Genomic DNA, 19120 nt, shown 5'->3' with positions numbered 1-19120 from the left:
CTTCTCCCCTTCTCCTGCCTGCCTGAAATCAGGTTTAGGTAAGGTATGCTGTTCCTCTCCCATTGTGCCACTTGAAGAAGACAGAACAGTGGATCTTGATTTCTAAATCCTATTGATTTCTAAGTCCTATTGTTGTGTATATCAGTTATCCAGAGAGAAAAATGTCTTCCTCTCCTCTAGCTTTATGCCTGTCCCCTGAAGTAGATTTAGTAATCTGTCTGCACCTAAAGAAACAATTCATTTCTCCTTTTGTGCTCTGTTAATCTGTTCATGGTCAGTTAAATATAACCTGAGATTTGTTTTCCTAGCACTTAAATAACTTCCAATTAGAGTGTACTCATCAGGGAAGGGAAAAAAAAGAGATATTGTGCTGAACCCTGGAAGGGTAGAACATAACACATTTCAGCCAGATTTTGTACTACTTCTGGCACACTTGAAAGAGTCATACACCATTAGTTCAGGTTTATTTTTGTGTGTGTGTCTTGGTGTTCTTCTGTGCACACTGCAGCAGCTGAGTAGAGAAACAAGAGTATTAGAACTAGTGGTGGAAAGCTGAAAATGTCTTCCCTAAAGTAATGCCAGAGAAGTTTGTCACTGGAATCTCTCCAGTGAAAGGATGTTGAAAGAAAGGTGAGTCAGTGAAATGGAAGAAAGAAGAAGGAATTTTAAGTAGCATAAAAAGGGAAGTGGAAGGTCATGTTTGTTTTCTCTAATTATGATTTCAGGAGAGTAACCGGCTGCAAAATTAGTCAATTATCTTGTGTTTATTGTAAACTCCTATGCTTTTTCCGATGACACTAGAAGTGCTTTTGCTTCATAAATCAAGTAAAATCAAAGAGCTTTCACTGTATTACAGAGCTCCATAAATTGATGTCACAACTTGAGAAAAACACTTTTATCTGCAAGCACTTAAGAACACTGCCACTTTCAGAACCATGCAAGACATTAGTAGCTGGCTTGTTCAGCTCCTTTCAGCTTTCATGCTGACACATACCATATTGAAGACATGGGTTGTTTGTATAATACTTGGTTTGATCTTTTTTCGTGGTACTTTCAGTACTGTTGAATCAATCAGAGGAAGTTATTGCTCTGTCGGGCATTAGCATACGTTTAGATATTTCTGTATTAAGAGCTGTTCACAGAGGAAAAAGCTTTTATGTCAAAAGCAGAGTAAACAGTATGACTGCTGCTGCTTTGAGCTGTGCTGTTACTTCTGACCCACATGTATTTGAAAGCCAGCCTGTTTGTACTAGCAGTTATTCTAGTTTGGGCCACGTCATTGTGAAAGGGTCCCTCTTCTCCCTCCTCCTTTTGAATTTTCAATTCCTTTAGTCTTTAGCAACTGCATGAATGCTACAGATGGGGAAAGGACTCTCAGTTGCTCTTGTGGTGGTTTGCTTCATTCATTGATTAGCATGCACAGCTGAGTTGACTTCTTTATCTCCTGCTGCACAATCTACTGGGAATAGTAATGCTAAGACAGTTGGTAATGCTGAATATTCATAATTTGTGCATGACATGTGGATGTGACTTCCCTTGGAAACTTTCTCACATGAACTTACTGGGAAAACCCAGTTCTACAGAGGACTGACTAATCGTCTGGACCTTTTTCAAGCCTCATTAAATTCCATGAAGGATTAGTTTTTTGACTGTGTTTGTAGTGATTACTGTCAGCTACTAAATTGAGTAAAGAGCCACTTAAAATGCATCTGTGCCTCTTCTAATGTCTTACTTAATGCTGTTTTATAAATGTCACGGATAAGTAGTGAAGCACAGGAAGGGATGGAAACGAATAAAAGTGTGTCTGAGATATAAAAGACTGGGAAATCTCATTGTAGAAGTTAGCATTGACAATGATAATTATGGCCCAATGTAATTAAAAAAGGTTTTGTTCTTCCTGAACCCTCAGTCTTTTGGTCAGCCTTACCTGTAAACATATGAGGAATTGCATTTAAGAAGATTCCAACTCAAATATATATGCTTAAGTTTTGTAGAAAAATAAAGCTAACAGTCAGTTTTCAGTTCTCCTACTTATTCATGCTCATTTTTCTTAAATTGCAAGAATTAGATCTAGCTCTCATTTTCCTTTATCTAGCAAAGATAAGGGAAAGAAACTAGAAATGTCTGTTACTACAAGGTCGTTCTTTGAGAAGTAGGCAGTGATCAGACATCATGAACTTATGAGATGGAAATGTTAATTTTTGCTCAATTTGCAAATAGTAATGTGAAGAGTGCTAAAAATCTAAGTGCTTGAGAGCTGACCATCTTGGAAACAATCTTTACCATGTGGAACTTTTTGCTGGATCAGAGCAGTTTCTGTTGAGTCTACACTGGCTGTCTAGCTTTCTCAAGAGATATGTTTATTTCTTCTGATGGATTGGCTTTTATGCCAGATGCTTTGGGTTTTTTTTAAACTGCAAAGTCTATGGCATAAAAATAACCAAGAAATTTTGTAGTGTCTATCCAAAGAGCTGTTAATTTAAAAGTTGCCAAGTCTATTGTATGCACTGCTAAAATACAGAAATTTCAAGTTAAAGAAATTATGCACAAAGTTGTTTATATTACTTCAATACCAGTGGGTTATTCAGGCAAGAGAAAGGGAGTGATGTGATAGTGCTGATGGATGAGGAAAAGGCAAGGCTTGAAGGAGAAGACTGTTTACCCTGGGAAGATGCTCCAATAGCATGGGATGATGACAACATGCAGGGGAAAGAGATGAGGTCACTTCTCTACTGCAGTGCCCAGTTATGCTGTGTCTGTCTGGAGACCTTCAGCACGCAAGGCACACGTGTGCTAAGTGAGCCTGTTTGAAACCCAGGCCTCGCTGTGTGACAGAATCCCATGGGAACCCTCTTCAGGGACTATTGCAGTCTTTTAGTAGGGAAGAGCCTCTATTGTCACTAAACTGAGATTTCAGGTGTAGGTCTGGGTTTTCAATCTGTGGCCATTGGCCCATGTTACATTGTTTGATGTGACAGGAAGCTCTGGAGCTACCTCTGGGTTATGCAGTAGTACAATGTTGCTGTTAAACTGCCCCTCACCTGTACAAACCCGGGTGACACAACCTCCTTTTACAGGTTATGTATTTTAGACCCCAAACCATCTTAGTAATTCTCTGCTGGGCTCTTTACAGTTCTACAGATGTTACCTCACCTCTGCTGAGGAGAAGACTGATCATAATTTGTGTCTGTCCTGGTCACACTTGTGTCCTTGTTCACTTCTAGTGCATGGTGTGCCTTGATCACAATAAAGGTGTTTTTCTGGCTCACACAGAACCCAATGCCCACCATAACCAGATCATGGGCTGACCATTTTCAAACCTGCATTAGTACATAGGATTATTCTTTTCCAAGATATGGAGCTTAGTCCTGCTCTGTCTGAAATCTGTGAGGCTTGTTAGCTCAGTCCCTGATTTTCTGAATGTTCCTTTCAATAAAAGTCCTTTGATTCCTTGTAATGTAGTCTCCCTAGTTCAGCCTCATCTTCAGACCTGTTGAGGGTATCCCTTTTGTCAGCATCTCTGTTACTGATGAAGTTGAGCAGGAAGAAACCTCATGGTACTTCTCACCATTGCCACTTTGACACTGAATGTCTGTCCTTATCCTGTGAACTTTATTCCAGGTGAGGTATGATGTAATAGTTATGTCTCTAATAGGTTAAAACTGGTGTGTCCTCAGGCTAATTGCTCTGCCCCACACCAACATGTTCGTTTGTTATGTTTGGGGTGTTATTTTTACTGAACAAGGTGAACATGAATAAAATCTGTACTCCTAAAAGTTAAATGGCAGGGCATCTACAGTACTATTATGCCCAAGTGCATGTAGAGAATAAGCAGATTTTCTGTTCTATGTAAATTATTTGTATTATTTTTACGTTCAGAAAATTTAGGAATTTACTTTTTTTGGCATTCGATTTGTTTTTACAGGTTTTTTTAATCCAAATTGCTAACTTAGATTTTTAAGTCACAGTCAAGTATGAGTTTAGGGGTAATTAGTAGTTTGTGATCTTGATGGTTTTCCATTATGCTCAGGGGAGACTTGCTCATATATCTCTCTCCATCTTCATGAAATGAGTGTTTTGAGCACTTTCATGTTAGATTAGTGTAGCTGTGACCTCCTGGAGTTTTGTGGTTTTGATTATACCTTGAACATCACTGCCAGCAAACTCCTGGCAAGGCTACTCTAACCCTGTTTGGAGAAATGGAGTATAGAAAACTGTATAGATGTGTACAAAATGTAAGCACTTTAAAAATCTTAGTTTAATAAAAGGTCATGCCCTGAAGGTGTGTGCTGGTAGCCCAGCAAGACAGCGAAGCCTCTTTGGCTGTGCCAAGCAAACTCTTATGGTGGATTCTCATATGCAGCTGTCATTACCAAAACATTGGCACATCTGACTTGAGGAGGCTTGAGATCAGCCTCTTGTGTATTGCCCCCATCCGTCCCCCTCTTCCCCCGAGGCTCTCAGGCACAGTTTGTTTAAAGGTACTGTGTACATACCTTCTATCCTGCAGCGTAGACCAGCTTGTAGAAGGCATTCATTATATGTCTACTGAATCTGCTGAATTTGAACACTTTACACATTATCACATCTGTGTTCCACTTCTGCAGTGTATCTTGAGATCTTGCTTTCCAGTTGCCAGGTCTATTTGAACATGAGGCTCTTTTTTTACCTCCATAACTGTTTGGCTGTAGGATTTTTCAGTGTGTTGTATTTGAAAATTAATTGCTGTTACCTGAATTTTTCCAGTATGTGAAACATAAAACCTTATCAACTTCTGATATATCCTAAAGAGATTTTAGTGAACTTTGGCTTCCAGATCTTAGCTTTAAACTAGAAGATAAAACAAAATGTACTGTGTAAATTGACCGTTGACTGCATGCTGCTACAAAAGCCGTATTATTAAGTCATGTGAGCATGCATAGGCTTAAAGCTGTTCTCTAGACAGAAGTTACTGTAAGCTGACCTGCTTTTCATGGCTGGATTTAAAAAAGAAAGCATCAGCTAAGCTGTACTGATATGCTCTGGTACACATGGAGAGTATCCTATCTAACTCACAAAAGCTGCTTTTTTGTTTCCTTTAGAGTCCATGAGTTTTTCAGCATGGGCAACTCATCATTTTTTCTTCCAGGATTTTTGCTTTTAATCTTGCTTAAGTCATGAAGAGCGTCAGTGAGTACAGTTCAACTTCAAGCAATTCCTTTTTTGTGTCAAGTTTTACGGTATCTTTTTAAAAGAGATGTTTCATGTGGTCTGGCTTATTTAGCTCTTCGATTTGTAGCTGAGGCTATGGGTGACCTAGGTGTTACATTAGCAATAAATAATAAGGTATCTCTGTCTGATACTTCAGATTTCATTGATGCTTGTGACTTGGATGTGGTCAAATTCAGTATTGCTGTGGCACTAATGGCCTGAAGAAGCCCAGCTTAAAAATCATTGTATCAGTGGGAGAACAACTCTCTTCTAAGGCTGATATGGTAAAGAAGTGTATATGGAGGAAATATGCTCTCCTCTGGCCCCAGTAATGTGCTGGTACCTCACACTACCTATCAGTTGCCCCACAGTTCACCTTAAAAGACCACAAGTTAATAGGAAATGGCTCATTATAATGCCTGCTGAAATGTTTCAAAGCTGCTTTTTTGTCCAGGGAAGAAGGTCCTTTAGGCAATGTCCTTCTGCCAGCTTTCAGGAGAAAGTTGACATAAATGCACCTATTTTCTCTATGCTCTTTCAAAGCTCTTTATGTATAATTATTCCTGTGTCTGTCTTTATTCCCTTAAGTAAAAAGAGTGGTGGAAGGCCTCTTGGCAACTGATGATTCCTCTTGGCAACTTAGTACTAATTAAGCCTGTCCTGTGATAGGTTGACGTGCATGTGACCTAACTGCAGCGTTTTGTGTTCTTTCTGTGAAGATGAAAATGTTTCACATCTGAAGATCTGGCTCCTAGTTCTGTATTCTTAGCCTAACTCAGGAAGCAAAATTGTTGGCATAGTTTCTTATATTAAGCAAAACATTTGTGCTTTTTTTAAACTGTCTGTACTCCATGGAGCACAGTCCTGTGTTAAGCTCTGTCTGTACTGGTATGGGTGATCCTGTGGTTAGGAATATGGATAAGAAACTAAAAGAAACTAAAAGTCATATGTGGAAAAGAAAAGCAGTTGAGACACATTCAGGAAATCAAAGCTGCAATTTCTTTGAATGTTTTGTCAAAACTCTTGAAGATCCCTTTCAGTAACTGCAAGCCAGCCAGCTTGGAGATTTCAAGAGACATAATTCTGAAGTCAACACAAGTTTGGGAAAAGAAGAGGGAATTGAGTTTTGTGAGGCTTTTCCTTGTGTGTTAAGCATTTCAGGCTGTGTATATATACGCTGTAAATAAGAGCTCTAAGGAGCAAGTGTTCACACTGGACTGTGTGTGTTCATCCTGGGCTGTTGAAGTACTCCCTAACTGCACCAAAATGCCTGCACGAGCTTCTGAGGACAGCCTGCTCAGGCAGTATGGCAGAGGTGAGGCTGGACTAGGTTGGCCTCCTCTTGCCCAGCAGTTGCCCTCACTATTGCACCAAGTGGTGTGCTCATGCCTCTTGTGGCAGCCTTTAATGCATGGCTTGGGTTTCACGTGCTCTGCTCTGCAACAGAGTCCTCATCCTTGGAAGGTGCTTGGCAGTCAAGGGTGCAGGGACCAATATGTGTTGTGTTCCCTCTGCCATCTGTTCTTCTGTTTTGCTCTTACAGAAGCAGCTGCTACCTATCAGTGTTGTTTTCACAAACAACAGGACACTTCTGTGTCTTAAACAAGATCTGTGTATATATTGAACCATGTGTTTGAGTGTTACAGATTGCCCTAGAATGTGGCTGTGTTAGTGGTTGTAAATTTGGTCATATTAACTTAGAGTGTAGGTTGTGGATGAAGACTACAAAATCACCTCCTTGCCCTGGATGCTGTATTTCAATGCTGTGATTTAACCATGGGCTTAGTGAATAAATGACCTTGCTAAGAAAAGAGTGAGGAGGGGAAGGAAGAAAAATAAAGGAATAATATTTTAAAACAGTGTTGCTTGTATTGAGTCTGAGGTTAGAGGTTAATGTCAAGTTCCTTTCTTTCAGGCTGTGTTTGAGAGTAGTGAGAATGCTGTGGATGTTCGGCTGTAAGTTAATATCTAACCTGTCCTTGTACAGAGCACAAATTTAATAGTTGACCAAGAGTGAGCCAATCCCAGTCAGACTTTCAGTGGTCAATGGTGTTCCTTTATAAAAGTGGTCTAATTTTTTTTTTTTGTAAGATGCCCTGGTCCAGATCGTGTCTGTCTTGTCTGTTCCAGGAGCATATAATTCAGAGATGCTAGGCTTTTGAACTATAACATGTAGTTGCAAGTTGATCATTTATATGCATTTTTATAGTAAGTTCCAGGAAACATTTCATAGAGAGGGAGAAAAATCATGCAGAGTTACTAGAATTCAGAAGGAAGAAAAAAATTTGTCAGTGCTTGTAGAGCTACTGAAATAGCAAACTCTGAAATCTACTGGCTACATATCCCTTCATCTTCCTTCCATGTCAGTGTTTTAGTTTGTTTCTTACGCATTTGATCCTGAAAGCAGCAGTAGTTTACAACAGTAATGGTGTAAAGCAGTCCAAAGCTGCTTTATTTTATATTTCTGAGCTGTAGTTGAGTGGAGGAGCACAGCACCCATCAGGCTCCTGAAAGGAGGTTACCAGGAGATGCAGCTCGGTCTCTTCTCACAGGTGGCAAGTGACAGGACATGAGAAAGTGGCCTCAAGTTGCACAAGGAAGTTTAGATTGGACATTAGGAAAAAAAAAATTCCCTGAAACTGTGGTCAGGCATTTGAAGAGGCTGCCCAGGGAAGTGGTTGAGTTACCATCCCTGGAGGTATTTAGAGGATGTGTAGATGTGGCACTTTGGGACGTGGTTTAGTGGTGGACTTGGCAATGTTGGGCTAATGGTTGGACTTGATGATCTTGGATGTCTTTTCCAATTTTAATGATTCTATGATTCCATGATGGCCACGTATGTGGTGTGACTGATGCTCTCACAGTATTGCTCTCTGTTTCTAGAGGTGGGTGCTCACCCTGGGTCTTCCAATTAATCTTTTGGCTTCATCACAGGCAGAGGCTCTCTAAATGGGCTGATGTGCTTATTAATTGATTTAGTGTCAATCATCACTTAATTTCATCATGTATTGCAAAATTTTGTAAACAGCTCTGCTACGTGAACTACACGGCTGCTGGCTCTGTGTGCATGTCCTCAAGGTTATAAAAGGACTAATCTGTATGTTTTGCAGGCTGAAATTTTTTTTGCTCTGTCATTAGAAAAAGAATAGTTTCTGTGTTGCATGAGAACTGCTCAGGCTGATTAGCATGGAAATGAATGTATGTGCCTTAATCAGCTTGGGGTGAGGGAAGCTCAAAATTGATTTGATATATTAGCTTCATTTTAAAAACATATAGCTGGTACCACTAGTGACCATTATAGTTGAAAATGCAAAATAGTCTTTAATTCAACACGGTGTTTATGCCAACTCATCACTTTTCAAATAATTTGTTTTCCAAACTAGATTTTCTGTATTTAATCTTTGCCCCATAAAGCAGACTGGGGGAAGGGCAATCAAGACAGAAACATGCAGGGAGGGATATCAAAGAGGAAGAAGATGCTGACTTGAGACTTAACCCTGTGTTCCCTGGAAGACTGTGTTTATATTACACTGCTTAGTACCTCGAATCCAGCTTATAAAGAGATTATTTCCTAGCCTTGTCCTCTGAAGATCATTTCAGTGGCAACTGTGAAAGGCAAACAAGTTATTGAAATATGAAATGCAAGTTAGAAATTCTCTAGTGAAAAATATGTTAAAAAAACCCCAAACATATAATTAGCAAAATCATCTTTTTTTTTTTCTTGTGGTAAAAAGATACTAAATTAATTTGTGTTTTTCCTGTTCAGAAGACTGTATTATTCAGGGCCTTTATAACTACAAAGGAAGCTTATATTAAGAAAGCATATCTAATCTACCTAGAGTGATGCAGAAGGAACTGCTTTGGTAACCATTTAATGTAAAAAACTGCCCCATGTCCTGTGAGCCTGTAGAAGTCCTGTGAGCATGTAGAAGTGTGCATGTGTTTTGACTTAGAGCCCTGCTGGGCATCAAAAATACCTTGCTCTGGATAACATGAAATTTAGAGGTAATATATGTTGCTCAGAAAGTCAAGTGTGTGACTGCCACACCAGTGAGACTGAAAAAATAAAGGAAGATTTTTTTTGTATTTATTATAAGATGAAATGAGACTCCTGATGATAGGTGAAATAGGATGTAAAACTCCTTAAAATTAAAAAACTAGACTTTAACCAGTCTGATAAATTTTGATGAGTGAAGCAGTTTGAAGGACTGTTTGCTCAGGAAAAATCTTAAGTATGGAAAAGTGAGACTGCAAATGAAATGACAAAGGATGATGAAGCGGAGTTGTTCTTACAGAAACCAGTAGAGGTTTGCTAAGGCTTCTGGTTGTCTGTTCAAAAGGGATGGGACTACAGAACAGTGTTAGCAAGAGCTGGGAGCATAGTCAAGAAGTGAGGATTTTAGAAGAAGGAAAGGTGTGTCAGTCAGTTCAGCATCAGATGGCCAGGTCAGGAGGAAGCAGGCATTCTACCTTACCTGAAAACAGGAGAGCAGAAGCTTGTGCACTTGATTAAAGGCATTTAGCCCTGCTGTAATGAAAAAGGGCTTAATCCTGTGAAATTTTATGACTTCTTCATGTGAACCACTTACCTTCATCTCCCTTTACCTTGGTTCAGAGAAAGTGGCAGTTTTGAGAGGAGATGAACTCCAGCCTTAAAAGAACGTGTCTAAAGCCAGATGAATTGCACTCCAGAAGTGCCTGTTTCTCTCTGACTATAAAAGGAGTGCGGCATGATTAGTGCAGATAGAGATGTCTCCATTGAAGACACTTCTGTGTGGTTGGATGAATTGGATGAATTCCTTTGGTGCTTTCTCAGAACATTAAATTATCCCATCAGTTCACTCAGTGCTGACTCCAGAAACGTAAGTACTGCACCACAGCCAGTCCTATGAAAGTTGTCAGCAGGAGAAGGGAGTTCAGAGAAATTGCTAAATGTAAAGCATTCAGTGCAAGGCACACTTTGAGTCAACATGATGTGTGGTTTTCTTCACTTTTCTTCTGTGGGTTACTGTATTGTTGTAAGATTATCCAAGATATCTCAGGGCATCATGGCTGCAATTTGGACCTAACCCTTGTTTGGATGACATGTGCTTGAAATCTGCAGGCTGGTGTGTGTCAGGAGAAAATCAACTGCATAATTAAGAACTCCTGAATACAATGGTAATGTTCCTTCTTTTCTGAGCATTACTTCTAGTGGTGTTAATTTATCTTGCTTTTTAGCTGGGAACCAATGCATCCACTTATGACAATGTTATTCATAGCTCTCAGCTTTCTGGGCTCTCTCATCTGCCTCTTCTGCAGATGAGGTCACCGAGCTTTTTTGAAGTGCTAGTGTATTTTATGATAGAACAGGGTAAAATCATGTTCACTGCAGTAAAGGTAAACTCTTAAGGGCCTTTTGTGTTGCATTAACAAGGCATTTCAAGGAAGTAGGATATCAATTTCATGTTTCATGTTAAAGACATTAATGTCTTTGTGTTTATGCCTGTTATGGCATGGAAGCAGAAAAAGGTAATACTTGAAACAGCTTCCGTCCTTGCCTTCCTCTTTTCACAAATGAACATTAAAAAATTAAAAGCATGGGTTAGAGTGTCTTCAGAGTATTTTTCCACACTCTCAAATTGAGAGTGTGGAAAGTATGCAACCTTCAAGAGAAATGCTCTAGTCTCCTTGTTTTTGTGGAAGGGACCCCAAAAAAAAAATCCCCAGAAAACCCAAAACATGTGGCAGAACACAAGAGATGGCTGACACTAGGTATCAAACTGTGCCTTGCTCAGGTATGGAAGAGCTTGTGGGACTGCCTCTCTTCATGGCCTTGTTAGATGGTCTTGATATACCAGACCATATATATAACTGATCTCTTTAAAATTACCTAATCTTTTTCTCTATTCATATCTTATGAATAAAAGGACTCCAGTAGGATTTACTTACTTTATTTTTATTGATCATGTATCTCTTTATAAACAATTGATAGTCTTATTTCCTAGTTATGTAGCAGAACCCTGTCTTTAGGCTCAAATGCAATAAATAAAACTAATTATTTTCAGAAATATTGCATCTGGGCTTATACTTCGAAGCATCTGCAGTGATGCAGCTGTAGTTTAAGGGCCTTGTGTGAGAATTATTATTTACAGTTGCCAGCAGTTGCTGTCATACATCTGTAACTGCAATAAATGCAGGTATGCATAGGGTCAGAATTAAGAAAACTGTTTATCACTTCCTACTGACAGGATCTTATGGATTGTGGCTGACTGGTGTGATACAGGGATGCTTGTGCTGATTGTGTCCTTCCTGTTGTATTTGTGACTGCATCCATCTTGATATATTAGATGGACTCTGGGAATAAGAGGGATAGCCTTGTAGATTGCACAAAGTGTGCAGTAAAGGAATTGATTGTTTTAAATCAGTTGAAGTACATTAAAAATTAAAGTTGTATTGCATTGCTTTGCTTGGTTAAAATTGGTGGTTTCATGTTTCTACTTTTGAGGTTTTAAAAAAGTTTGGTACCAAAATGAGTTTCTAAATAAAATGTTTGGTATTTATTTTAAAATACTACTGCTTCTCTGTTGGTTTGGGTGGGGTTTTTTTTGTTTGTTTTTTTTTTTTTGTAGTTGGTGGTGGTTTTGTGTTGGTTGGCTTTTGTGTGGGTTTTTTTTGTGAAACTTTTCACCGAATTATTGTTGTGAAACTTTTCACCAAATTAACAGAATTTGTTAATTACTCCTCTTGGCTCATAAAGTATTCCTGATGAAAAAATTTGAAATGAAGGATCTTTCATCTTTCTTAAAGTCTCTTAAAAAAATGAAGTAAACCTGAACAAACCTCCCAGTGAAATGCTGAATGGAATTGTAGAATATCTCAAGTTTGAAAGGGCCTGTTAAGTCCATCTCCCTGCTCCTTGCACCTAAGGCAAGATCATACAAGTAGAACTTTTCTCAACAGACAAAACATATCAGGTAAGAATTTTGCTTGTAAAAGTGTATTCAGGCTAAAGAAGCAAATGCAAGCTAAATATTTAAAGCCATTGGGACCTGCTCTGCAGAAGTCAGTGGGAAGCCACTGATGGTTGGAAACCGTCTGTGTTACTGCTCTTTGCTGTGCTCTCTGCTATTTTTCATGAGCCTCCTTAAAGTTCAAGAAGGACCTTAAAGTATTTACTGATAAAACAATACAGTGTCTTGTTACCTGAAAAATATTCACCCTCTGCTTCCTTCCACTGTTTCTTTATGAATTTAAGTAACCTATGGATAATTAGGTCTGTAAAAATTTGTGCCCTCTCTTGCTTCTACCCATCCCATTAGAGAGGAAGCAATGTGGTATGAAGGCTTCAGTCATCTTCAGGGTGAAAAGCCCTTTCTGTCCTAATCTGTTAAAGATGCTGATAAAAACTAAGCAGGTTTGAGACTGACAAGAACCTTCTGTTTTCCATATTAGCTTTTGCTTTCTCGAGAGCAGGTCTACCAGAAGAAGTCCCGGAGGTGGGCAAGGAGCAGCTCTGCTGCATGACTGACACTTAACTTCATGTATCCCTGCCATCATCCATGGATACTTTGTATTGCACAGCCAGATGCTGAATGATAGGCACTTTATAAAGGGGAAGTCTTGACCTCAGGCTCTCTTGTAGCCTGTGTAGGCTAAATTCAGATTGTCAGGGAAAGAGTTTGAGCAGGAATCTGAAGACTTGATCTCATCAGATTGTAGCCATCACTACAGTTGTGGTACTTGGAACCTGACTTCTCTTTTTCCTCAAGTATATGTAAAGGAGCAAATCAATCTGTTGTCAAAGACATTTTTGAGCAGAGGCAATAAAAATAACTTCTGTATAAATGAAAATGTTTTAGCGAACTCTTGAGTGGCGCTCAAAGAACCTTTATAGGAAGCACTGCTGCCTGACCAGGGAATGAATATAAGAGTAAGCAGAAGGTTTTGATGCAACTGGTGCTTTATTAATATCTTAATTCTTATTTGGATGTATACCCAGGCAAGGCTTACATCCTGATACTGTTGCAGTGAAAGCCAGGGATCTTCCATCAAATGATCTGTACCAATTCTGTCACTGTAGAATTGTTTTTTTTTCAAATAAGTTAGTTCTTTCCTTGTGCTTTTTCCTTTGAACTCATGCATTTATCCATAATCTTTGTGAACTTGGCTATACCTGCAGGAACTGCATTTTAATAGTATCCGTGCTATAATCTTCAGCTCTTCCTGTAGGCAGCTTATCAAATGTGCAGAATTGTACCACAGCTCTGATCATCTGGCTAAGGGGATTAATGTCACCTAATGCAGTGTGTTGGTACCAAACAGATTACAAGGAGCAAAAGAGGTTTGGAGGCTGAGTCAGTGACTTGGAGGAGGAGAGGTGTAAAACCCCTCAGGAAATCAGTAATCATCTCAATTTGCAGCTTTTGTAGCTGATGTGCTGTGTGCAACAAAGTGTGTTCTCTGCAGTTGTGGGCTGTACTTGCTGTTCAAGTGTCAAAGAGGATGCTTGTTATAGAGCTGCTGTTTAGGAGAAACAACTTTAATCAAGTAACACTTTGTGTTGAAATCTTGTCTTAGATTTCATCTTCTTAAACCAAGTCCATAAATATTTGTGGTGTATAAAATGCATGTGTAGCATTTGTGGTAGTTTGTTTAACCTTAGTGAGCATATGGGGATGTTAAACATTAACTGGGGGCTACATAACTGCGGATATAATTAACTTCATTTGGTCAAGACAGTAAAAACACACTCTATGCACATTATGTAGCTGATAAATGCACTTTTATAGAGACATTCCCTTGACTTGCCAAATAATGGGTCACTAATCTGAAACCACACCTACACTGTAGGCACAGCAGTGAATACAGGCTGCATTAGCTTGCTTGACATGTCCCAGCCAAACTGCACTAGAACAAGCTTGAGCATCTCTGCCACATTCTGGTCATGTCTGAAGTGTCTGTAGACAAGCTGCTAGCTTAAACTACAGAGTCAGAGATGCTGTTCACATTTTGTGTTTTTAGCTTCCCCTAAGCATACTTGAAAACAGGGTCCTTCTTCAAGATTTCTATTGCTATGTAACTGAAAAGTAATTGAACAAAAGTTGAAATTCTAAGAGAAGTCTATGTCTGGGAAGGCTGTTAGCAGATATGTGCATAACTTTGCTGTGAAGAAATAACTGCATGAGAGGACTGCCAGAAGTATATGGTCCTGTGTACTGGAGGTGCCCCTGGGGCTGGTAATGAAGGTCTGTGCACTTATCAATCCAAACCCTCCACAGCTGGCCCCAAGTCCCTCTGGAGTTTCCATTTTATGGCTTGACGTCCCTTTGACTCCTTGCTCCGTGCTTTAGTATTTTATTATGTGAGTACTGGGGCAGAAGGAGGAGTGTGTGTGTGTGCATGTATGAGAGAAGAGTTAAGATTTGATGTAGATGATATTCAGAGCTGATTTATAATTAAAAACCAACAGCTTTTGTGCTCCATAGGTGGTTGGGGTGCTGGGGTTTTGTGTTGGTAATTTAACTGGACCTCTACAGTGCCAAGTGGTGTTTTCACTGCCAGGTAGTGGAGTGCTTAATAGATCTATCCAATGGTATTAAGTAAATTTTATGGTTTAGTCAACTTTTTTTTTTTTTGTATTTGGCTTTTAGGAACAGGACAGCTGCTAAACTTCTCAGGTGGTTTAGTTCACATGTGAAGTTTGAGCTCAGCAAGTTTCTTTTTCCCCAAATTATTCATCAATTTATTTTAAGAGTGATTTACTAATAAAATACCTAGGTATTTAGGTATTTACTAAACAAAACCAAGGCCATAAAGCATGATGCTGAACAAGATAACTCTGCCTTTTTTTTGATCAGCAGTGATCCAGATGGGTGTATTAAATGGCTATTTAAGTTGCTCTCACAGGATGTAAACTCTGAAAAAAAGCCACATAAAAATCCTGTCTCTCCTATTCCCTAAGCTCCCTATTCTCCTCCTGTTTTAATAGTAAAGCTTTTAGCTATCAGTTACTTTTTTTTTTAGTGGTATGTGGCTGACTTGAGATGTGGAAAAGTTTTGTCTAAAGCTTTATTTAAGGAAATACAAAATAACTTGGAACTTTAACTAAAACTGATGGGGAAAGGAATTAGGGTTGTTTGTACAGATGGGGTTAGAATGGAAATGTTTAATCTACATGTAGGTATTTCCAAAATACCTCATATGATTTGGTAACCTGACCTACCTTTTCCATGACAAAAGGGCATTTTGGATGTCTTATCCAATTTAGAAACCTAGTCCTCAGTATTTTTCCAGTCTTGCCTGATTTAGACTAGATCAACTCTGAATTCTATGAATTTTGATTGACTTGAAATTTATATAAAATGAGAGAAGAATCAAGTTAAAGTAACTTCCAATAAATCTGATAAGGCTATTCAGATATAATGGAGTCAGTCTTTTGTTTTGGAGTTGGAATTGAGTGACATCATTGCTGAGGTCAGAGTTGCATACACAAGACACATGTGAGATCAGCAAACGGCCTTGTGCTTTCTGATCTGACCTGCATAGTCTGAGATTGGAAAGATGGCCTGGAAAATGGGGAGATCAGCTGGAGGAGGGAAGAGAATCATTAAGGTTGGGAAAGTCCTTCAAGATAATTCTAACTGACAAGTCCGCCACTAAACTTCAGTGCTGCATCTACACAACTTTTAAATACCTCTGGGGATTGGGACTCCACCACTTCCCTGGGCAGCCTGTTTCAATACTGGTCAACCCTTTCCCTTAATTTTTTCCTCATATCCAATCTAAACCTCCCTTGGCACAACTTGAAGCCGTTTCCTCTTGTTCTTACCATCTTTTACCTAGGGCAAGACATCCCCCCTTCAGTACCATCTCCTTTGTCGTGGTTGTAGAGGGTCATTAGCTATGTACCCCTGCCATTTTCTCTAGGCTGAGCAATCAGAGCTCCCCCAGCTGCTCCTCATAAGAGCTGTGCTCCAGCCCTTCCCCCAGCTCTACTGCCCTTCCCTGGACATGCTCCAGCACCTCACTTGTGTTTTCCTGAATTGAGGGACCCAAAACTGAACTCAAGCTGTGGCCTCAGCAGTGCTGAGCACAGGGGGACGGTCACTGCCCTGCTCCTGCTGGCCACACCCTGGCTGATCCAGGCCAGGATGCCATCGGCCTTCTGGGCCACCTGGGCACACTCTGGATCATGTTCAGCTGCTGCTGACCAGCACCTGCCAGGCAATTTCTCTGCCAGTAGTGCTGCCTGGAGTTGTTTTGACCTCAGGGCAGGATCCAGCACTTGACCTTGCTGAACCTCATACAACTGCCCTTGGTCCATTGATCCAGCCTGTCCAGATCCCTCTGCAGGGCCTTCCTGCCCTCCAGCTGATCAATATTCTCACCCAACTTGGTGTCATCTGCAAAGTGACTTAGAGTATACCCAATCCTCTCACTGAGGTCATTGATGAAGATGTTAAACAGAAATGGTTAAATAACAAAGTAAGCCTGCGGTATCTTTTGTAGACTATTTGAAGTGTCTCCAAATGTATTTGTGGTCTTTCTCCTTCTGGATGGTGATGACAGGAGGCAGGGAAGCCTGTGCTGTTAATCTGTAAACTGTCATAGTTGAAGAGGAAACTCACTTCGATGTTCCCAATATAACATCACCAGTGTTATGCCAGTTAGGAGGGGCTGGGTAAGGAAAGCAAAACTTTGAAACCTTTCATATAGATTTGGTCTCTTTTGCATCAACTATCAGCAAGTAGGTAAATGTGAAACTATTTTTAAAGCTACTTTTTTCTTCTGAAATAGTTTGGCACGGGTTCTGAAGCTTAGTTGTTGAATAAAGGAACTTTCCAGCAACTGCCTTTGATTACTTCTAAATGTAGGTTACAGCTGTCCTTTTGGGAAAGGCACATAGCTCAGCATGTGAGAAACTGACACCTTTTTCTCTCCTTTTCAGAGTATCTCCTCTACAGAAGTCCGAAATAGTAGACATGGTCAAGAAACACGTCAATGCCATAACACTTGCCATTGGGGATGGTGCCAATGACGTAGGAATGATCCAGACAGCTCATGTTGGAGTGGGGATCAGTGGCAATGAGGGCATGCAGGCCACCAATTGCTCGGATTATGCCATTGCACAGGTCAGATGCAAGAATGAACAACTGCCGTATCATCTTTGAGAAATGCTCTGTGCAGCCATGTAGTGCTCGATTGGCTTCTTCTAAGCTAGAAGCATCTCTGATTGTTTCTTTTTCCAGGCACCTGTCTAGAACATATTTTGGATATATTTTTGGGGATTTGTTATGATTTTGTATTCTTCAGGGCAAAGCCCCACCTCTCTTCAAAGTTTTAGTTTCCTCCTGACAACTGTACAGTATCTTGGTTCTTCAGTAATCAGGGGGAAGCAATTTCTGGAACGCTTGTGTTAATATGCTTTTAAGTAACTGACCTGTCTTGGTGCAAACTCTTCTCTTACTTTGAGTAGGTACTATAACCAGGTGTGTGAGAATTTGGCTGTTTGGCAGTTCTTAACTTGAGGTGTCTCCTCTATCTTTATTTCCCCCCACCCCCTGTGTTGCATCCAAGAACTGATCACAGTTCTGGAGAGCTGGCCAGCATTTTCCTTTCGCACATGTTATTTTGAACATTATTTGGGTGAGTGCCCCTAAACTAGTTCATCAAATTCAGAACTGATTACTGCAGCTAAAAAGAGGAGTTAAAAGCCTTTTTTGTTTGTTTTGCTGAAGAAACCACAACTTAGAATCAAGATTTTGAAAGAAAAACCAGAAAGGAAGAACGTGCTTCAGTTGCTGAATATTCTCTGAATACTCTTTACACCTGAGATGCTCTGTGTGTTTGAGACTGATGCAGGGCAAAACCAGATCAAGCTGACAGGAAGTAGAGACAGTTCCTTGTCTCCTCAGTGACCAGAGTTTCAGCTGATGTTCCCGTCTGGCAGGGTGTAGTCAGATTTGTTCTACCAAGTGATGTGAAATATTACCATCTTTTGATAGCTCCCAGTAGGAGGTGAGGTTTTGAAAAGGCAGGGATAATGCTGCTGTATGCACAGATAACTGTTTATTGTGGTAACCCTGCTGGGAAGCAAAGTGTCAGTCTTGTATAGCTGCTCTGTTGTGAAGAAGCTGAAGCTTCAGGTTTGAATAACTGAGACCTTTCACAAAACCTATCTTGAGAATTTTAGGCAGTTTTACCAAGCTTTTCTGTCATGAGCAGTAGCATATTCCAAATATATACCAGTATAGGAACTGCCATAGCCATTGTCTCTGGTATCTCATAATGAGTTTTACATTTTAAATTTCAGTGGATTATATATAGCTTCTGCTGTACAACTTAATGGAATACCCTTTACCTGGACTTCCTCAGATCATTTATTACTTCTGCTTTGGTAACTAAGCATAAGCAGCAAGAGTTTTGTCCGTAGAAGGCCCTACAAATGTTATTTCTTTTGTGTCACAGTAATGCTAAATCTGGGGAAGTAATTCCACATTCATGTTTTACTTTTGCATTAAAAAAATCCTGTATTTCAGTTTAGTGTTAGAACATGGAAGCTGTTCTTTGTTTAAATTCCAATCAGTAGGTTACTGACAATAATAATGAATCTTTTCATTCAATATCAAATAAAAGCTGGTGACACCAGCACAGAATTGCAGCATTCAAAAATTAGTGAAACACTGTGGAACTTTTTTTTTTTGTGATTGTGTAGAAGAATTTGTACTGATTAAATCAGAAAACATATAAAACAATCCCTGTAGTAGAGGAGACTAATACTGTGTGGTAGTATGTGCTTAAAAAAAAAAGTAAATTAGTGTTCAAAAGAAAAACTTGATCTCCATGGAGTGTATTTCTTTCAGCAAAGACATATAACTCCCACTAAAACATTACTGTATGTGCATGCCTTGAAGGCAGAGTATGTTCTTATTGAGTAATTTAAGACGAC

At 39.6% G+C, this 19120-nt stretch overlaps 1 protein-coding gene across 7 annotated transcripts in view; it reads left to right on the top strand.

Annotated features, from left to right (window-relative positions):
• Positions 1–19120, top strand: part of ATP8A2 (ATPase phospholipid transporting 8A2) — a 313847-nt gene that overhangs the window by 148056 nt on the left and 146671 nt on the right. For all 7 annotated transcript variants that reach the window (XM_059838776.1, XM_059838775.1, XM_059838772.1 and 4 more), the window contains one exon: positions 17120–17303. In XM_059838776.1, coding sequence (XP_059694759.1) covers positions 17120–17303 — 184 coding nt within the window. The remainder of the gene's footprint in view (positions 1–17119; positions 17304–19120) is intronic.

Source organism: Haemorhous mexicanus, chromosome 2 (genome assembly GCF_027477595.1).
Source record: "Haemorhous mexicanus isolate bHaeMex1 chromosome 2, bHaeMex1.pri, whole genome shotgun sequence".
Classification (NCBI taxonomy): domain Eukaryota; kingdom Metazoa; phylum Chordata; class Aves; order Passeriformes; family Fringillidae; genus Haemorhous; species Haemorhous mexicanus.
Note: the sequence above shows the minus strand (reverse complement) of the source record. Positions and strands in the feature narration are given on the sequence as shown.